At 50.2% G+C, this 18,059-nt stretch overlaps 3 protein-coding genes across 3 annotated transcripts in view; 1 reads left to right on the top strand and 2 right to left on the bottom strand.

The window, feature by feature from the left end:
- The window catches only part of LOC139057571 (uncharacterized), a 30,475-nt gene extending 24,236 nt beyond the window's left edge, over nt 1-6,239 (bottom strand). The window contains exons 1-2 of the mRNA XM_070536012.1: nt 6,073-6,239; nt 1,542-1,637 (exon numbers count right to left, since the gene is read on the bottom strand). Of these exons, the coding sequence (XP_070392113.1) occupies nt 1,542-1,637 (96 nt within the window). The 5' untranslated portion in view covers nt 6,073-6,239. The remainder of the gene's footprint in view (nt 1-1,541; nt 1,638-6,072) is intronic.
- The window catches only part of LOC139057747 (uncharacterized), a 50,039-nt gene extending 38,095 nt beyond the window's left edge, over nt 1-11,944 (top strand). The window contains exons 7-8 of the mRNA XM_070536498.1: nt 6,636-6,854; nt 11,922-11,944. Of these exons, the coding sequence (XP_070392599.1) occupies nt 6,636-6,854; nt 11,922-11,944 (242 nt within the window). The remainder of the gene's footprint in view (nt 1-6,635; nt 6,855-11,921) is intronic.
- Nucleotides 11,945-13,694: 1,750 nt separating this feature from the next.
- Nucleotides 13,695-18,059, bottom strand: part of LOC139057570 (patatin-like phospholipase domain-containing protein atgl-1) — a 73,087-nt gene continuing 68,722 nt past the window's right edge. The window contains exons 6-8 of the mRNA XM_070536011.1: nt 16,971-17,150; nt 16,045-16,180; nt 13,695-15,482 (exon numbers count right to left, since the gene is read on the bottom strand). Of these exons, the coding sequence (XP_070392112.1) occupies nt 14,354-15,482; nt 16,045-16,180; nt 16,971-17,150 (1,445 nt within the window). The 3' untranslated portion in view covers nt 13,695-14,353. The remainder of the gene's footprint in view (nt 15,483-16,044; nt 16,181-16,970; nt 17,151-18,059) is intronic.

Here is an 18,059-nt window from a genome sequence, read left to right as displayed (position 1 = left end):
AACAAAACAAATGCTTCGTCACACGCTTCCAAAGCTGTTAAACGAACTTCATCAATACGGAATAAAATTAGAAACAACTGGGAACCGTGCAATCAAGGCATTTCTTGTTGCGAAAGACAGAACCATTTGTTTTGTATGAAAGCTACATATTATGTACAATTTTGTTCCAGATTTCCGAATTGTCATTTTTTTGCAGTGTTACAATTGTATAAAGCATCGATGAATGTATTGTCATGAATGCCTGAAGGAATTATCATTGTTCAACGTGTACACACATTTCTGTATTTCCACTCTCTCACTGTATGCCATGTAAACGGGGGCTCGAAGCTTCTCAAGTGGATCAATCCACTTTTTTTCGAGCCCTCGTCTTCCACAAAAGAGCAGATTTGTGGATGGAATAAATTTTTTTGATTGATTGATTGATATCACCCTGCACAACTTCATTTGTAGTCTTCCCGTGAGCACCCAATGCGAGGCGACCCACTGACCTTTGGTTCCCATCGAGTCCTGATTGTACGCCTGATGTAAAGCAAACAACCTTCTGATACACGCAGCGCCACCCGTGGCCGAGCGAGGAGTCAAGGAGTTGCATTGCGGTATATCGCAAGAGTGAGAGCGTTTTGAGCCTATGTTTGCTGCTTTCGGTTCCCAATGAGAGGGACGGGGTTCCCAACCTAGTTGTATGGTCGCCCATAGAGCGTCCACCAACAAGAGATTGCGCCTTCCTTCCATCAAAATTGACACTATTGAAGCCACCAGGACATTCCAGCGATCTGCGCTTTGTCCTACCGGCCATAGCTTGCTGTCACCCTTGTTGTTTAGGTAATGTTTTTGTCACTGCTTACTGTATCTAGTCGCACATGGACGATTGCTGTAACGCCAACTGCCCAATCGTTGGTGTTCCATTCTGGCTGGCTTTGGATGGCTTGTCGTCTTTTAGTGCACCGCCACTGTTGCGGCCTCTCTTGATGAAATGAGCACAAAGTTCCCCAAAAGGTAGCTTACTTCCGATGGCAGGAAACCATGTGGTGCGACACAACTGTTTCATCGCTTTTATGACTGTGTTGGGAAATACTTATAATTATCATCAACATTGTTGCTATTTTTTTTATTTGTCCACAATCACCTGTACTCTTTATTTTCAAGGTGTTTACGGTAATGAATCTTCCTGAACGCGGCATCTCACTGAATAGGCTTAAAGTATACTGCGTGTGAATATCAGACAAGTACCGCGGTCTTGCAGGAAACACGAGTACCATTACTGTGTCGCTCTTGCCGCTACCATTACCACTGGAACCCAATATGAGGAGAAATAAAAATTGCGTGTGGCTCCATTGCTGGCTGAAATTGCTTCGTTCGCTGTGACCATTCCTTGCGCATCGTGTAATCCAACTGGCAGGGTTTTATACTGGTGCTGTGTTTCGCAACAGGTGCATGTCTCTTAAACGGGAAAAGGAAGAAATTTGGAATAATAAGAAAGCAATACTAGCCAAGGAAATGTATTCTGCCATTCCTTGACTGTGCCAGATGGCTGCGCTCACCTGGACATTTGAGCCTGAGGGGGCGGCACTTGGTACCAAAATGGCGCCGCTCCTGCGTTGGTTGGGGGGGCGTAGGCCACCTGTTGTGCCGGCCATCTGCAGCGTAGCACGAATGCAGTCAGTACCAATTGTCAAACGGGTCCGTAAGCATCAAACAAGTTACTATCGAGCATACTATGACTTGCTCCACGGGAACGATCTTAATGTTACAACACGTAACTAGTACACAACTTTCAGTAATCGTGCGGCATTCTAAGGGACAGAGGGGCAAATAATTCAGTTACCTAATGTAACATCGTCATCTTTACCGTTGGAAAGCAGCTCCTTTTTCGCTACTGTCTGCAATCTCAAAAGACGTGATCTTCACTCACGCGCACAGTGACTAGTTGGATTGACACGATAGAGTGAATGGACTGGCCTGAGTGGGCTGGAATGATTCGATCAATCAACCGACCTACCCTCCGTACCGACCGGCGAACTTAGCGAACGTAATGACCGCCAGACTGAAAGCCGCTAGGAAAGTCATCTGCCATATAACGCGCTATTCTGGGTTAAAAGCCCGTTCAGTAACTATGGCATCAGTCTGTGACTGGCGTTTAAAGTAGAGAAAGGAAAAAAAATACTATAGAATGGTATGGTATAGAATGCATTCTATACCTGTGTTAAAGAAAAATGGGAACTGTCTCTTGAATGTCACAGCGAGGCCCCTAGCCGTGGCATTTCGAAGACGGCAATACGCTCTACACTCAAAAAACAATCATCGAGCCACGGAGGCCGTTTTTATGCGAAGCATATTACTAGAGCTCAACCCAGCTCCTCAGGCGCGGCGGTGTCGCCTTCAATACCACGTGACACCGTGACGTCACGACAGAGGAGAAACGGGGCTCCAACTCGCGCCGTCGCTCGCGGCGTCGCCTTCAAGGCTGACCACGTGACACCGTGACGTCACGACAGAGGAGAAACGGTGTTCCAACTCGCGCCGTCGCTCGCGGCGTCGCGGCGGTATATAAGCAGCTGCGCTTGCCTCTGCTAGACACTCACGAGCTGAGATGCCTCCTGGAGACAGAGCTGCTCGTTGGAATGAGAAGCGAAGGTTGCGGCGTGCTACAGAGACTGTTTCTAGGTGGCTTTGCTACGGCGCAGCGACTACGCGCCCCGCATCGGACGCGGTGAGCGTCGAGCAACGCAGCGTTCGGCGCGACAACGAAATGTGCGCCTGAGAAAGCGCCGCACGCCTGAGCCGACGCCGACGACACCGGCTTTTCTGTGACACGAGCTCCTTAACGCTGTCGCGTTAAAATAAAGGCTAGTATGCTTCGCATCCTGGGCTTAACCTTAGCTAAGCCACAGGCATTTTTTGTCACGATGAGGACGCGTGCGTACCTCAGAAGAACTTTGGCGTTGCGACGCGTATCGGTCGACTTTAAAGACCCAGTCATCCCACTATTATTTCCCTCCCACTGGTTGGACAAATGAATGTGGTTGTCGCTCAAAGCTGGATAGGGTTGCCCAGGAAGCTGCTCTCGACGTCCCAACAAGTCCTGGGAGGCTACCGATTCCCCCACGGAATCGGAGACGACAGCTGACTGTGTAAACTCGGAAGTGATACAGTCAGACGGACTACTCAACTGAAGCTTATGACTTCGAGAAGACGCTGTCACTACAGACGAGTCATCGGAATGACTATGCAGATTTGAATATGAGTACAAAAAGTCTCTATCACTTGTACACAATGTACTACCAGCTGGACCCTTCATCACTAGGGTTAACTTAGACATATGCCTTGTCTTCCCATCACTGAGTACAAAAATAGATGGTCCTATCTGGGCCTTAACTGTACGAGGTTTACTGCACTTAAAAAATCGTTTCCTGTTAAATCTTAATCTGATGGTGTCTCCCACCTTGATACGAGTTGCCTGAGCACCTCTACGTTTGTCTACACACTGCTTAGTTTGCCACTGTTTCTGCAAGACCCTTTCTTGAACTTGAGGCACAAGACTGTCCTGTTCCCGTAGGTCTACACAGAGCCGCATGGTTCCATCCTTCTTGCGCACCACCACGAATGGAGGCACCCACTCTCGACGCGTTCGATGACGTCGCAGTCCTCGAGACGTCGCAATTCATGTGTGACCTGGTCACGGAGAGCCAGGGGCAGTTGGCGCAACTTTGAAGATACTGGTTTCGCATCTTGCTGCCGATGAATTCGGTGCACAAAATTGTTGACGATACCCAACTCGTCACTGGAGAGGTGATCATAACCCGGAGGCACACCTGTGAGGCTCTGTACTGGAGGAAGCGATGGTAGACGACATGTCAGCGACGTACCGTCGATCTGTATGCCCAAGCGTTGGATGGCGTCTAAACCCAGCAGTGATGTTCCTGTAGTCGTTACGTGAAACGTGACGGAGCATGACCTTTGGAAAAACTGGACAGTGGCTTGAAACAGGCCTTGAATGTCGATGCGTTGCTTGGAGAAATTTTTCAAGTCCACTGTTGTTTGTGACAGTCTGTGCTGTCGACCAAAGTGCTTTCTAAAATCCTCGGCCGTCGTCAATGAGACAGACGCTCCTGTGTCCACGAGCAGCCGCATGGTGACGTCGTTAACCACGACCGGGACTTGTAAATCCCTTTTAGCTTCCAAAGTGCTCACCGTCAAGACAGACGCGGACGGCTGTCCTGCGGAAGTTGAAGACAGCGTCTCTGCGGAAGAGACGTGCTGAACAGTACGGGTTTTTCGGCATACTGATGCAAAATGGCCCAACGTGTGGCAGGCGTTGCACCGCCGGTTCCTTGCTGGACAATTCCTGTACGTTGCAATATGCTTCGTGCTACCACACCGATCACATGAACTACGGTCGAAATTAGGGTCCTTCTTCGCATCCTGTGCTTCATTGCGGGTCCCGGAGGAGCCTCGCGGAAAATTTCGATCATCTGGACGGCCTCCCGGAAGACGTCGGCCATCTTGGCGGCTCCTCGGAAGAAGTCGGCCATCTTCATGGCCTCCCGGACTACGTCGGCCTTCTTGGCGGCTTCTCGGAAGAAGTCGGTCATCTTCATGGCCTGCCGGACTAAGTCGGCCATCTTGGCAGCTTCCCGGAAGAAGTCTGTCATCTTGGCCCGTCGACGGAACGCGAAGTTGAGATGCCTCGATTCTTCGTACATTTTCGGAGCCGAACGCGCGGTTCGCTCGATGCAGGGCTTCTAACGAGCGTCGAATTTCTTCTGCCTTGCCCAGGGACAGGGTTTCGCCATGAACCAATAACTTTTCGCGAACGCTGACGTTCGCTACCCCATGTATTATTTGGTCTCGGACCCGCTCGTTGTAGGTTGTGCCGAAGTTGCACTGTACCGCCTTTTCCTTCAATGCGGTCACGAATTCCAGGAATCCTTCTCCCTCGAACTGCCTTCGACTGGTGAATTCGTGCCTCTCCGCCAGAACATTTGTTGACGCGGCGAACAGCCGGTCAAGCCGCTGCAAGAGTTTCTGGAACTCTGACGCTGGCGGGACTGCATCACTTGACGTTGACGCTGCGCCGGTCAACTGCCTTGCTGCTTCCTGCTCCTCGTCTGCAAAGTACTTTCGTTGTCCCTCACGCCCGAGAGCGCTGACGAGCGCGGACGCTCGTCGCGCGCCCGTCCAGTCGCCACCGCCGGCCGCTTCGAGGTGGGCCGGAAAATTTTTATGCGAAGCATATTACGAGAGCTCAACCCAGCTCCTCAGGCGCGGCGGTGTCGCCTTCAATGACCTTTGACCCCATGCCATACCACGTGACGTCACGACAGAGGAGAAACGGGGCTCAAACTCGCGCCGTCGCTCGCGGCGTCGCTCAACTCTCGCAAGATGGGCTGGGTGGGAATCGAACCAGGGTCTCTGGAGTGTGAGACGGAGACGCTACCACTGAGCCACGAGTACGATGCTGCAAAAGCGGTACAAAAGCGCCTCTAGTGAATGCGGTGTTGCCTTAGAAACGAGCTGTTTCTAAGGCTCAGGCGTGCGTCGCTTGCTCAGGCGCACATTTCGTTGCCGCGCCGAACGCTGCGTTGCTCGACGCTCACCGCGTCCCATGCGAGGCGCGTAGTCGCTGGCGGGTCGACGGGAACGCTGTCGCGTTCCACTCTTGAAGGCGAAGCAGAGTAACGCATGAGTTGTTTCTTCGTCTAGCCGAACCAAATATAGCCAAGCAACAGCAGTTCACCAGGCTAAACAGTGGTTCAACAACTAAAATAAAGGCTAGTATGCTTCGCATCCTGGGCTTAACCTTAGCTAAGCCACAGCCATTTTTTTTTCCATCGATACCATGGAATTAACGCTGGCCCGGGCAATTCAAGAAAAACGGGAAGGTTCGTCGAAAAAGAAGCCATGCCGGGTAGCGTACAGGAGACAGTGCAGGAGATAAGCCGGAGCTCGCAGCACGAATGGGGCAAGGAAGAACAAAGGGGTCGGAAGGCCTAGGCTCGGAAGCCTCGCGACGCCAAGTGCGTCGGCGGCGTCTGCGTGCCGTGCATACACAGGAAGGGACGCTTCACTTACGAAGCTCGTTGGTTTCCCGGGGCTTCGGTCGGAACCGCAGCGGGAATCCCATCCTCGTCGCCAAAAGATGTTGTGTCGGCAGCGGCAGCCAAGCGGGGGCCCGCGCCCAGCGAACGCGCGGCGAGCGCCGACGCAGAGAGGGAGACACGGAGCCAACTGCTCCTGATGAAAACCGTACAAAGACTGAGCCGGCTCGCGGCCGTTTGTTACTAAAAAGGACTTCACATGCCAGATGACACCTCCTGATTGGTCCCAGCTCGTCACATGACAGAAGGGGGTTGCGCCATCTAGCTAAACTACTACGAAACATAAATGTATGATAACACAGAGATCTGGCAGGGAGGCGACACTATACTACAGAGAGATCTGTAAAATCCAGTTATGGGAGCATATCGTGCATGCAATGGCAATCTTAGTGCAAATACTAGACAGAGCCGTTTGGCAGACAGAAATCCGATCTTTCGTCACTATGCTCTCATATTGAATGAGCTATATTTGCAGCTCCTATATGCAAGAGCACTCGGAATAGAACGTCGTTATAGCTGGCAAGAATCAACATGCAGGGTGCGACCTGACCGGCCAGCCATCTCCACCCACCGTGCTCTACGTCGGCGCTAATCAGCGTGGTCGGCGCCCAGCGGTCCACCTGTGCGCGGAACCTTCCACCCAGACCTGGCTCTGGCCTGGCTGTGGCCAGCGAGTCTCTGTCCCGCTCTCCTCGGCGTTGCACCGCTGCCTTGCTGGTAGTCTTGTTGCCCCCGCAGCGCGCGCTCTCCCGCCTCGTGATGATGATGATGATGATGATGATGATGATGTCCTTGATGACTTTGGCGCTTGCCCACTCGCGAGGATTGGCCAAGAGTCGGGCAGACTTTGCTTACGTGTTCAAAAAATGGAGGTAAAAATCTGTAATTTTGTTGCATGAATTTAGGCGAAGAAAAATCGAAGTGGTTCAGTAGACTGTCATGCTATGAAGAGGACAAAAAATGATTATCTATAATATATAAATGAGGCAATAGAGGAGGAATGAAAAGTATAATACGGTCATCTATGAAATCGGTTTGATTCAATAATAAATTTTTCTAAGGCTAAGCACACATTCCTGTGTGAGTGCCCAAGCACGGACGCTCCGAAAGACAGTAGTACCGGAGCGTTCAAAGGCAGGCCAAGCTGTCGCACTGTGATTTCTAATGTCATTTTCTTCATGGAGGAGAAACGCCGGCATTCCTGTAAGTAGTGCTCAATCGCCTCTAATGCATTGCAAAAATGGCACAAGGGGGATATTGCCAGACCAGATCGGTGCATGTAAAAATTTAGAGATGGGACTCGACAACGTAGTTTCGTTAATGTAACTTCCGTTTGTCTTGTTTTGCAATACTTCCTGCTCCAAGGGAATTGTAAGTGGTGTAGTTCCAAGGATGATTTAAGGTTTGATCGTGATGTTAAAAGGATGTATCTTCTGAACCTGGCGGACGTGATAAAACCCATTTTTGGAAGAAGGGGAAGCACTGGGCCGCTGATAGAAGCCTTGGCCAAGCCGTGTTGTTGTTGTTCTCCTAAGTGGCCTTGACACATACCCACAATGCGGGATTGGCCAAGAATCGGGTGGTTTAATTAGGTGCATGAAAATAATGATAATAACAAGGGAGTTAACAATTTGAGCGTTAGAGTTTGAAAGTAAACGTTTTGTGTTTGGAGAAAAAGGGAAATAATCAGACGCCTCGCGCTTCCTTCTTCCTTCTCTTCGTTGTTGTCGTTCTAGCCTGTGACACGTGTGGCTTCTACCCACGATGGGGGATTGGCCAAGAAATGGGTGGATTATTTCAAATTATTATAGAGCATAAGTTTCCTAATATCTATGGGAATAGCGTTGAATAGGGTAGAATTACCTGTTAAAATAAAATCAGGAAGGTCATGTTGAATGAGTAATAATTAATTTAAAAGTAAAAAAATAAGAATTTAGCAGGGCATTGGTTTAGATTCTGTAAGGAATGTTTGGATAGCGAAGCATGCATCCCTGTGGCTGAATCCCAAAGTTGACGCCCCGAACGAAAGGATTGCAGGTTCTGTCAAGTCCAGGCCAATTCTTCGAAAAGGTATCTTCAACAATCTTTTTCTTAACGCAGTAAAGCGGCGACAAGATAGAAGAAAGTGCTGTATCGTCTCCTCCTCATCACAAAAAGAACAGAGGGGTGAGGGAACCAAATCCGACCTGTGTAAATAGAAATTTAGGGAGGGAATGCGGCAGCGTAATTTGGTGAGGCAGACCTCAAGCATCTTTGTGTAACATGATTCGCTATGCAAGGGAAATGCCAGGTGATTATACTCTCGAGAAGCAGTCAAATATGTGGGTTTGATAAGGCTAATCTAATTGATCGCATCTGAAATCTTGTCCGCCGTGATCTGTGCTGTCACTGGTAGAATAGGAAGAACAGGGCTGGATAGTGATGCATGTGCCAATGAATCGGCAGTTTCATTAAAAAACAAACCTTTATGACCTGGCGCCCAAATCAAATGAACACTTTGCACATGGGCAGAAACTAGTAAGTGGAAGAGTTTTAGCATCGGTGACTCATTAGTAGCGGTAAGGCAAGAGCATACAGAAAGGGAGTCAGTAAGAATAGCAGCCGTTGTAATCATTTGGTCTAATTTACGTAAAGCTAAGATTACTGCTAAGAACTCGGCCAGAAAAATATGCACAAAATCAGTCAATCTTAAAGAAAAAGACCAGTCTAGCGCAGGACAAAATACTCTAATGCCAGCTTTTTCCTCGCACTCTGAGGCATCTGTTGCAGTTATAATGTTTGTGTTTAGGGTGCTTAGGTGGTCTTGCAACAAGGCGTCTAAGATGCCGTAAGGGAGTAGTTTCGCGTGGTTTGGGAAAATGACATCGAGCCTGATCTCTGGGTAATTTGAATGCGTCTTATTAGGATGCACGTCGCGAATTTGCACATTTAGTGGTTCAAGTAATGTTTGCACAAATATAATCTGTGGTCAATGAAACTTGGGCCAATAAACAGGAAAAAATAATTCTGGATCGGAGATGAAAATAATTTGAGGACGGTTTGATGGTGATTCATATAGCCTTAAAAAGGTCTGAACGGTCAGAAGGTGAAATCGGCATAGTATGGGTGGGATTCTTGCTTCCAGGTATAATGCGGCATTTGCAACGTATTTTGGAAGGCCTAAGCACAGACGTGGTGCCTCTCGTTCGAACAAAACTAGCAGCCGAAGCTTGTATGATGGAACACCTCAGAATAAAACACATCCAAATTTTAACACTGGGCCAACGTACATTTTATATACCATCAAGAGGGATTTTCTTCGCGCACCTGTTCTTCGATTGCTTAACTTGAGCAAAATGCCCATTGTACGAGCTCCTTTTGACGCAATATATTCAATATGCGGCTGCCAGTTAAGATTTCCGTTGTAAATAACTCCAAGGTACTTTAGTGACTCTACTTGTGGAATACCTTCGAGATTATAGTTAAGCGATATGTATACTGGGTCTTTAACTGGAAAAACAAGTATAGCACACTTAATAGCATTCAGGTTTAAGTGTAAGCCAGTTCCCTTAGATACGACTGCAAAATCTCGTAAAGAGAGTACGTGTCACTAGCTATACCAAAAAAGGCAATGTCACAGCATAAACGTAGGTACTGACACCTTGGTGAACGGGGATTCTGCTCAGTAAAATATTAAATAATACTCGTGAGAGTACCGATCCCTGAGGCACACCTCTTGTTTGCTTATGTTTACTAGAAGAATAGCCGCTTCGAAAACAATAGAATTCCCAGTCTTTTAAAAATTTATGAACCCATGCTACAATATAGCCTGGAAAACAGTGGCTCTGTAACCGATTTGTTAAAGTTGTGTGTTCAATGCTGTCATAGGCTTAACATATATCTAAGGTAACTAAAGCGGCGTATTTCTTTTTCTTTCTGGCAATGTTAATTCGACTTTCGAGGTCTACATGCGCATGCCATATTGAATAGCCAGATCGAAATCCAATTTGGCAAGGACTCAACAATTTATTTTCGACAATGAACTCTATTATGTGTGCGAGAAGCACTCTTTCCATAAGTTTCACAATGATGTCAACGCAATTGGTCTTATGTTGTCGATAGTGTACCTTGCCCCTTGCTTGTTGAGTAACGGCATAATTTTGGCGATCTTCCATTCTTGTGGAATCCATGCATTGCTAACAGAGTAGTTTACCAAGTTCAGAAGCTCACGTGGAGCCTCTTGAAAGAAAATCTTTAACATTGTATTTGTTATTCCGTTCGGGCCAGGCGCTGTAATTGGCGACCGTAACATAACTTGCGCTACTTCCGAATAGGATGTTTCTTTGTATAGTCCGAGAAGGCAGGAGTAAAAACAGAAGTTTGAAGGCGCGTTGCGAACCGGCTCTCCAATCCTTTAGCCAATAGCTCTAAGGACTCCTGCATTTCCTGTGAGGTATAGACGATTGAGTCTACATTAACGCTCATTGGGAGTCTGTTTCTAAAACAAAGGTAATTAAATAAAGCGCGTTTGTTTGTGGATTTAGATAGATAATCGAAATGGTTTTTATCGTACCCATCTTTTGCCTGTTTAATAGTAAGTTTGAAGGTTGCCGAAATAAATTGATAATCTTTCCAATTTTTTTCTGAAAAGATGGTCGCTTTTCTCGAAAAGCGACTACCCTATAGGGTCAGTCTCTCGCTGCTAGATTTTTCAGTCGCGCGACCCTAGTCGCAAAACTGCTAAACCAATCAGCGGCGCGCCGAAAGTTTAGCATGTATTTTCTACCGGCGTCCTCCTGCGTCGCACCAAATGCAAAGTCCACGTCACCCAACGTTACTAGATAGTCTAGTAACGTTGACGTCACCATGGCAGACCATACAGGAATGTAATTGGCGTCTTGCCTCGTCGTACTGTGGCGCGGCAGTTCCAGCAACGTGCCGAACGTGCGTGGTAGCATTCGCAGGAAACTAAACAACAGCAAATCACAAAAAAATTCCAGCGATCCCCACGCGACGCGAACTAGAAATTACAACTCGCCCTCGACGTTACTCCTCGCCACGCGAGCGGAGTTCAAGCAGGAGGCGGCTTGCGTGGCCGGCCACTTATCGCTAACGGCAGCAGGGGCGCACACACTATAGCGTCGCTTCTCCTTCGGAGGCTTGCGCGCTGCCACAGCTGATACCATGCACGGCACAGTGCATCAGTTTGGTTTGGTTTGGTTTGGTTTGGTGCCTGGAGTTATAGCACAACCCACTACGGGGGATTGGCCATGAATCGGGCGGTAGTGGGTCGAAAAAGAATAAATACCTAAATACGATTTCTTTTTACTGAAAATGAGATATTACATGAATTCTAATCGTTAATAATAATTTTCATGCTATAGTTTCTTAAAGTTCGAAGTTAATATTTTTGGTTTCTTATTGTGGAAAATAAAACAGAAAAATTAGCATGGAAGTCTCTTTGTTTCCATTATAAAATTATATATGGCATCACATACGTTCCTATTACAGTGTCCTAGTGCCGACGCCCCCACAGGCAGAATGATAGGTAGCGTAATGGTTAATCCAAGTTGGCGGAAGGGACTTTCTAGAAGTCGTTTTCTATGCACGTTGAACCTACGACACTCTATAAAGAAATGATCCATAGTTTCGGGTTCATTGCAGTAAAAACATTTAGGAGAAGGTGCTAAACCATCAGCACTGCAGTGACGCGACGTCTTCTTCTTCGCTCGAATCAAAATCGATGGCTGTTGCCCGAACGCGAAACCGGCTAGGTGCGCGCCAACTGCGTAGATCCCTAGAGTTCTCGCTGAAAACGATAATCTCCGGGATTGCGACTTGCAGGTCGTCATGTGGGCAACCATTGAAGTACGCATTACACACGCTAATTACTTCCCAAACAAGTTACAAGAAATACTGTTTCCGAGTTCTTCCTAATGTTTGTTCACAGTATCACTCAAGCTGTAACTTCTAGTAAGCTGAAGTTTTATTCTAATTTCCAATAGGTGACGTTCAAAAGGCAAAGACAGGGCACTATACACTTATCTTTTGGCGCAGAGCGCTCTTTTCAACGCCAGCGGTCCGTTACTTCCGCGGCGCGCCCGGCGCACCGCGAACGGCCGATATTTGCAATCAGATTCTGTATGTGACAGAAAACTATTGCGTCCGTATGAACCAGTACATAGTAGGGCGTGGTGCGGTGTGATATGGTGGGGTGTACCTTTGTGAACATGCACAACAACCATTTTAAGATTGTGCCTAGTATCATCTGCAACCAATCTGCTTTGCCGGTAGCCTTTCATGCTTACATCTACTCTCGATTACGGGAGAGCCAGCAATTTGTTGTGATAGGTTGGTGGTACAAAGGTAGGTGGGCCATGCGGGAGGGAAGGCGAGGAAACGCGCCAAGGGAAAGGACGGGTGCTCTAGGGGAAAGCGAAGGGGCGTCGTAAGTGAGCTCTAACAGCGGGAAAGAAATGGGGGGGGGGATGCGCTATAGCACTCGTTAGCTCGCTAGAGGAGGCCCTAAAAGCAAGGTGAACGTAGTATAAAGTGCAGCGCAGTAACTGTCTCTCAGAAGAGGCCACCTCAACCTCGCATTGCCAACACCCTCTAGTGGACTAGGTGGTGTTGGTATTGCTCGCTCCTCGCAGTAAGGTGAGGGAAAGGGCGCGAGCTCTCGGAAGCAAGCGAGTGACAGGAACCGGCATGAGGAGGAGGGGAGGCTGTCGATCGCTCGCTCGTTCGTGGCGCGTCTCGCTGGCCGCCCGGCGTCAGCCAGCCAATCGTGGACGATGCGGCGGAGTAGAATGTATAGAGGATTCTCGTCCACGCATAATACACCGCAGGTGTAGACGAGCGTTCCGTCGAACTCTGGCGACGTTGACGCCGACATAACAGACTATTATAGGTGATAATTTGTCACCACCCCGCCCCGTTCCAAAGGTGATATCCCAATGAATTATCATCAAAGAGAACCACAAGTGGACGCATTCGTTCTTCACGACGGTCACGAATGAATCCACGGTAGAAAAAAAAAATTATGGGGCTTTACGTGCCAAAACTACTTTCTGATTATGAGGCACGCCCCACGGTAGGAAAACAGCGCTAAAGACACGGACAGAAGGAAGAGCACAGGACAGCGCTTGTCCTACGTGCAGTACTTCTGTCCTTGTTCTTAGCGCTGTTTTTCTACCATGGATTTATACCAACGAGCTCGCCTTCAGACCTTTGCAAGTCACAAATGAACATCAGGTAGGCGAGTGAAGGCGCCGAGGGAAGGCGCCGAGGGAAAGGTCTCCGAGGCAACTGAGCTGTGGGGATGGGCGGCAAGGGAAGAATGGCTGTCGCTCGCTCGTTCGTCGGTCCAGGCAGTTCGCTGACACTGACAACCATCGCCCATGGTTCTTACATAATTTTTATTGATTGTATTTGTTTATTTGAGTACGCTGTCCTTTTATGTATTTCCTCGTTGCCCATGGTGGTGCCTCGTCGGTAAGCCTGCGGGCCTAACCGAAAGTGTAAACGCACATTTCGCCCCGTGTCTTCTCCAAGATGATGCATTAGCGTACAAGTAAACATGCTCAAGAAAATATTGGGGGAAAAAGAGACAAGAACTCCGTATGTATCAAGCTTTATCCATTACCATAATTGTACACCATGGCAATAAATAACATGAGATCTTTGATTTGGATAGCCATCCTGAGGTTTCCTTCAGAACCAAGGAACATTACAGTAGTAACTGTTCACCGAACAGCTGCAGAAAGTTGAGCAACTTTATCACTCTTTTGATCACCGAGGAGTAATGGCACAAGTCTTTTGCATCATACGTTGGCACGCACATCCGATGTACAGCGCCCCGCAGGTGCACATCACCGCGCGTTCAAGAAGTTCTCCACCGTACCAGTAGCACGAACGAAGAAAAAAACAAAAATTAACGTGCACTTTCTTCATGCACGACTATATAAATAAAAATGCAGATACGAGCGTTTTGGTCCTACAGAAAAACAGCAAGACGCTAAGATCTTAAATCAGAATGTGGCACATATCTGTGGCACCATGCCATGGCTAGATTATACAGTTCAGCACATCTCACGCTCAGGTGCCGCTAGTTCCGTCACCGCGTTTCACAGCTGCGGAATGTTCCTTTTCCCTGCGAGTCCAGCATTCGCGGTTGAAAGGCAGTCGAGAGGCGGAATGCGAACGACACAGTGTTGGCACGCACACAACCGACAAATTCAACGCGCCCCACGTAGCAGAAGGCGGCGAGGTTTCCATCAGCGGGTTCCGCAGTTGACGAACGCGACGGAGTTCTTCCTGCGAGGCACCTTGTGTTCGCAGCTGAAGGACTGTCCGGACGTGGAAGGCGACGACGAGTCGTCGGCGTACTCGGCCGACGAATTCCACGCGGCCCCCGTCGTAGACGGCGAAGACGTCACCGACGACGACGACGAGCCGTCGTCAAAGCACGGCGGCTCCCCGAGACTGGTCGGCGTTCCCTCGTCCACCGGAGACATTCTCTGGAGCGGCGGAGTTCTTCGCGAGCTTGCGGGACCGGACGGCGTGTCCAGCTCCAGTCGCCTCTTCTGCGCGCCCTCGCCGTTGGTCGTCGACGCGGCCGAAGACGGGGCCCTCGAGTGCGGCGCCGAGTCGGTGACGTTGAAGATCTCGGTGACGCGGACCCGGTGCGTGGCCGAGTCCGTGTAGTAGAAGGCCATGAGCGCCTCCTTCTGCTGCGTCACGTCCAAGATGTGCTCGAGCTTGTCGGCGTCTTCCTTGCGCTGGCAGCGCTCGATGCACTCCTTCTCCCAGTTGAGCGCCTGGTTGGTGAGCGCGATGGCGTCCACCGAGTCCGCCTCTTCCTCGCGGTCCTCGCTCAGCGTTCGCAGCGCCTCGACGACGCTCTGCCGGCGGCAGCGCTCCACGGGTCCTCCGGCCGCGGCGCCCGGCGGTCCGGCGGCGGCCGCGTCCGCGCCGGCCGACGGCGACGACAGGTTCATGGTGAAGCCGAAGTTGAGCGAGCTGACCACGGTGGCGTCCTCGCTGCCGGCGCGCCGGGCAAGCGCGAGGCCGGCGTACGACGACTTGCGCTGGAAGGCCCGGTGGCGGTGCTGCTGCAGCCTGGGGTTGCCGCGAACCAGGTCCTCGAGGCTGCGGCTGCGCAGGTCGTGTCGCAGCATCGGGGCCGGCACCCGGCGCGGGGGCGGGCCCGTGGGCGTCTTGGGCCGAGGCTCCGGCTCGTCCGGCGTGTAGTTGAACTCGGTGATGTTGAGCTGGCAGGAGAAGCGCGCGCTGTACAGCGGGTGCTTGCTCTGCAGCTTGGAGGTGAAGTCGCGCGCCGCGCCCACGGTGCGCTGGAGCCGGCGGCGGATCTCGCGGCGCATCTTGGGCAGCAGCTGCCACATCCTGCACGAGAAATGGACGCGAGAGAGTGTGAGCTCGGCGTCCGGGGTGTAAGCATATGGCCACGCGCAATTGGGGCTGAGCACCGGACAAATCCCTATATGTCTCCCTCGCACACACACAGAGAGAGATAATATAATTTATTTAAAATTATGGCTATAGGCCTAGCTGAGAAAGTGGGTAATGGACGTGCCATTGAAATCGATGACGTTAAAATGCCGCGTCGTCCGACGTATGCTGACACGCCTGCGCAAAAATTCGTCAGTAGTAAAACTAAACTTCACAATTTAAGCGTCAGTGAACTTTTGTCATTAAATGCTCCCCATTTCTTTTTTCACAGCGGTCTGCGGGGATGACTTATTCATAAATAGAAGCACAAACGACTGCGTGAAAAATAAAGAAATTTCGCGAATTGAAGCACCAGCTACAGACACAGTCACATAGCAATTTCAGCTTAGCAGGAATGCATGCGGTCTCCACACATAATATGGTTAATGCCCACACCATTCTTGAACCGGCAATGTAAGCAATAAGCAGATGGAACTCCTTTTTTATTTTCACTCACTTGCAAATAACGACGACGGTGATGTCGATGGGCAGCACGTATGGAATTGTCAGTATGGAGAGAAGCTTCATAGGTCGGTGTCTGAAGAGCCAGTTGATCACACCTTTGTTCAGCTGGTCAGATGCATCCTGGATGGCTGCACACAAAAGAGGATGGCAGTTCAGCGGTCGTGAAACGCAACTGCGGACCCCTTTAGAGGCCGCCCGATACTGCTTTTCTATAACTGCATTAACCTAAAAGGAACGTTTCCAGGCAACATTGTATCTGCGCGTTCCGGTAAACTGCCTAGTGTTCATTCGATGCAGTCTCTAAGGCCTTCTGACATAAAGAATAAAAAAATTGTATGGGCAGGCAGTGGCGTAGCTAGGTCGTCTGGCACCCGGGGCCCTTAGCTCTTATGTCACCCCCTCCCCCCCCCCCCCCCAGGTGTAGTCGAGGAAGGCGAGGATATCGACAATTTTCGGGTGTCTTCAGACGTGTACGACACCCCTGCCCCCTTCTGGCCCCGTGCATCCGGGGCCCACGGCCACCCGGCCGCCCCTGTTGCTACGCCACTGTGGGCAGGCGACATACTGGCACACACAAATTTCAGGGGGTTGGAGGAGGTGACGCGTGCCTGTAGTGTCTTCCTCCCCTATAGGTTTCGCGCCTGGCTTTGCGAGTGCTCTAAGAGACGCAATTCTGGTTCTAGCGTTCCCTGCCTTCTTCCATTCTTTCCTCCTTCCTACTGGCACGCGGTGCTACACCTGCGTACACAGCGCTGAAGCTGTGTTTATAGGCACTCCAAAAGCTTGATCATGTGCCGCACTTGTACAGCATCCGAGATGCGCGCGCATTCACCGGGCACGTCATTAACCATAGCAGCGAGCGACGCGCTCACACAGCTGCGAACACTCACTGGAACGCCGCGATCGAAAGTTGCTCACCTCTGACGATGGCCTCGGGAAGGCTATCGGAGAGCGCCAGCTCCTGACGCTGCCTGCAGCTGTGACAGTTGTCGCAGGCTTGCTCGGCGTCCGAGTCGGTGCTCAGCTCGGGGCTCGCCTCGGGGGGCGCCACCACGAAGCTCGACTGCACTGCCAGGCAGCTGGTGCAGGAGATCATGTCTGCAAAGAGAGACGTTGATCGGGTCACGTGCGTGCTAGGTTTGTGCACAGGTTTATGCAAAGCAGCGCGCACGTATACGCTTTCACGGTAACCGGGTCCTTCGCAATGCCACCGGTCGGCATGCGCGTGACGAACCGGGCGAGGAAGTACGGTAAATTATTTTCACTGTATGGAGTGCCGTCGACTGTCCAGCGCCCCAGCACGTATCCGCGACCACCCCGCGCGCTGCATAGTTTCGATTTCAGGATGACTCCGCTAGATGCACCGACGGGCGAGCGACCCTTTTCGACGGCGACAGTACACGTGATTTTGCAATCGACACGCAATTTTGCTTTGCCGTAGCAACCACTCGGACCGTATAGCATGGCTCGACGATGTTATCCGCTGACATTGCTTTTTTTTTTACGTTTGCACTGGCGCCGAGTGTTAACTGACAGGAAGCAGCATTTGCGATTACAAAAGAATGCGCAGGCCTTATCAGTGGACAGAACGAGTGACCTTATCAATCACGCCGTCAGATGAAGCAACGTGAAACGGGCCATCCTCGTTACCTGCTAGCTTGGTCTGCCAGTTGCTACCTGTAAGTGCCGCGACAGGGAGCGCGGATCTCCCGATAGCCTTGGCTTGCAACTTGGCCATGCAGCGCAGGCCCAGACTCGGGCGCCGTCGCAGAACAATGAGATACGAGTTTTACCTGATTTTAGCGTCCGAGCGCTGGCTGTTGGCATTAAAGAAACAAGACACAGAGGACAAAAGCATTAAAGCAACGCGACACGAAGTGCACGACATCAGTGACAAAGAATTTACTCGTGTTCATTGTATGTACAGCTTATCTTCGTACAACACAGTGGAAATGCTTCCGGTGCAGAAATCACTGCTAATAAGCAAGAGCCAACGAGCTGAAGCAG

This window comes from Dermacentor albipictus, chromosome 3 (genome assembly GCF_038994185.2).
Source record: "Dermacentor albipictus isolate Rhodes 1998 colony chromosome 3, USDA_Dalb.pri_finalv2, whole genome shotgun sequence".
NCBI lineage: Eukaryota > Metazoa > Arthropoda > Arachnida > Ixodida > Ixodidae > Dermacentor > Dermacentor albipictus.
The sequence above is the reverse complement of the archived record's forward strand: the minus strand, read 5'-3'. Positions and strand labels throughout refer to the sequence as shown.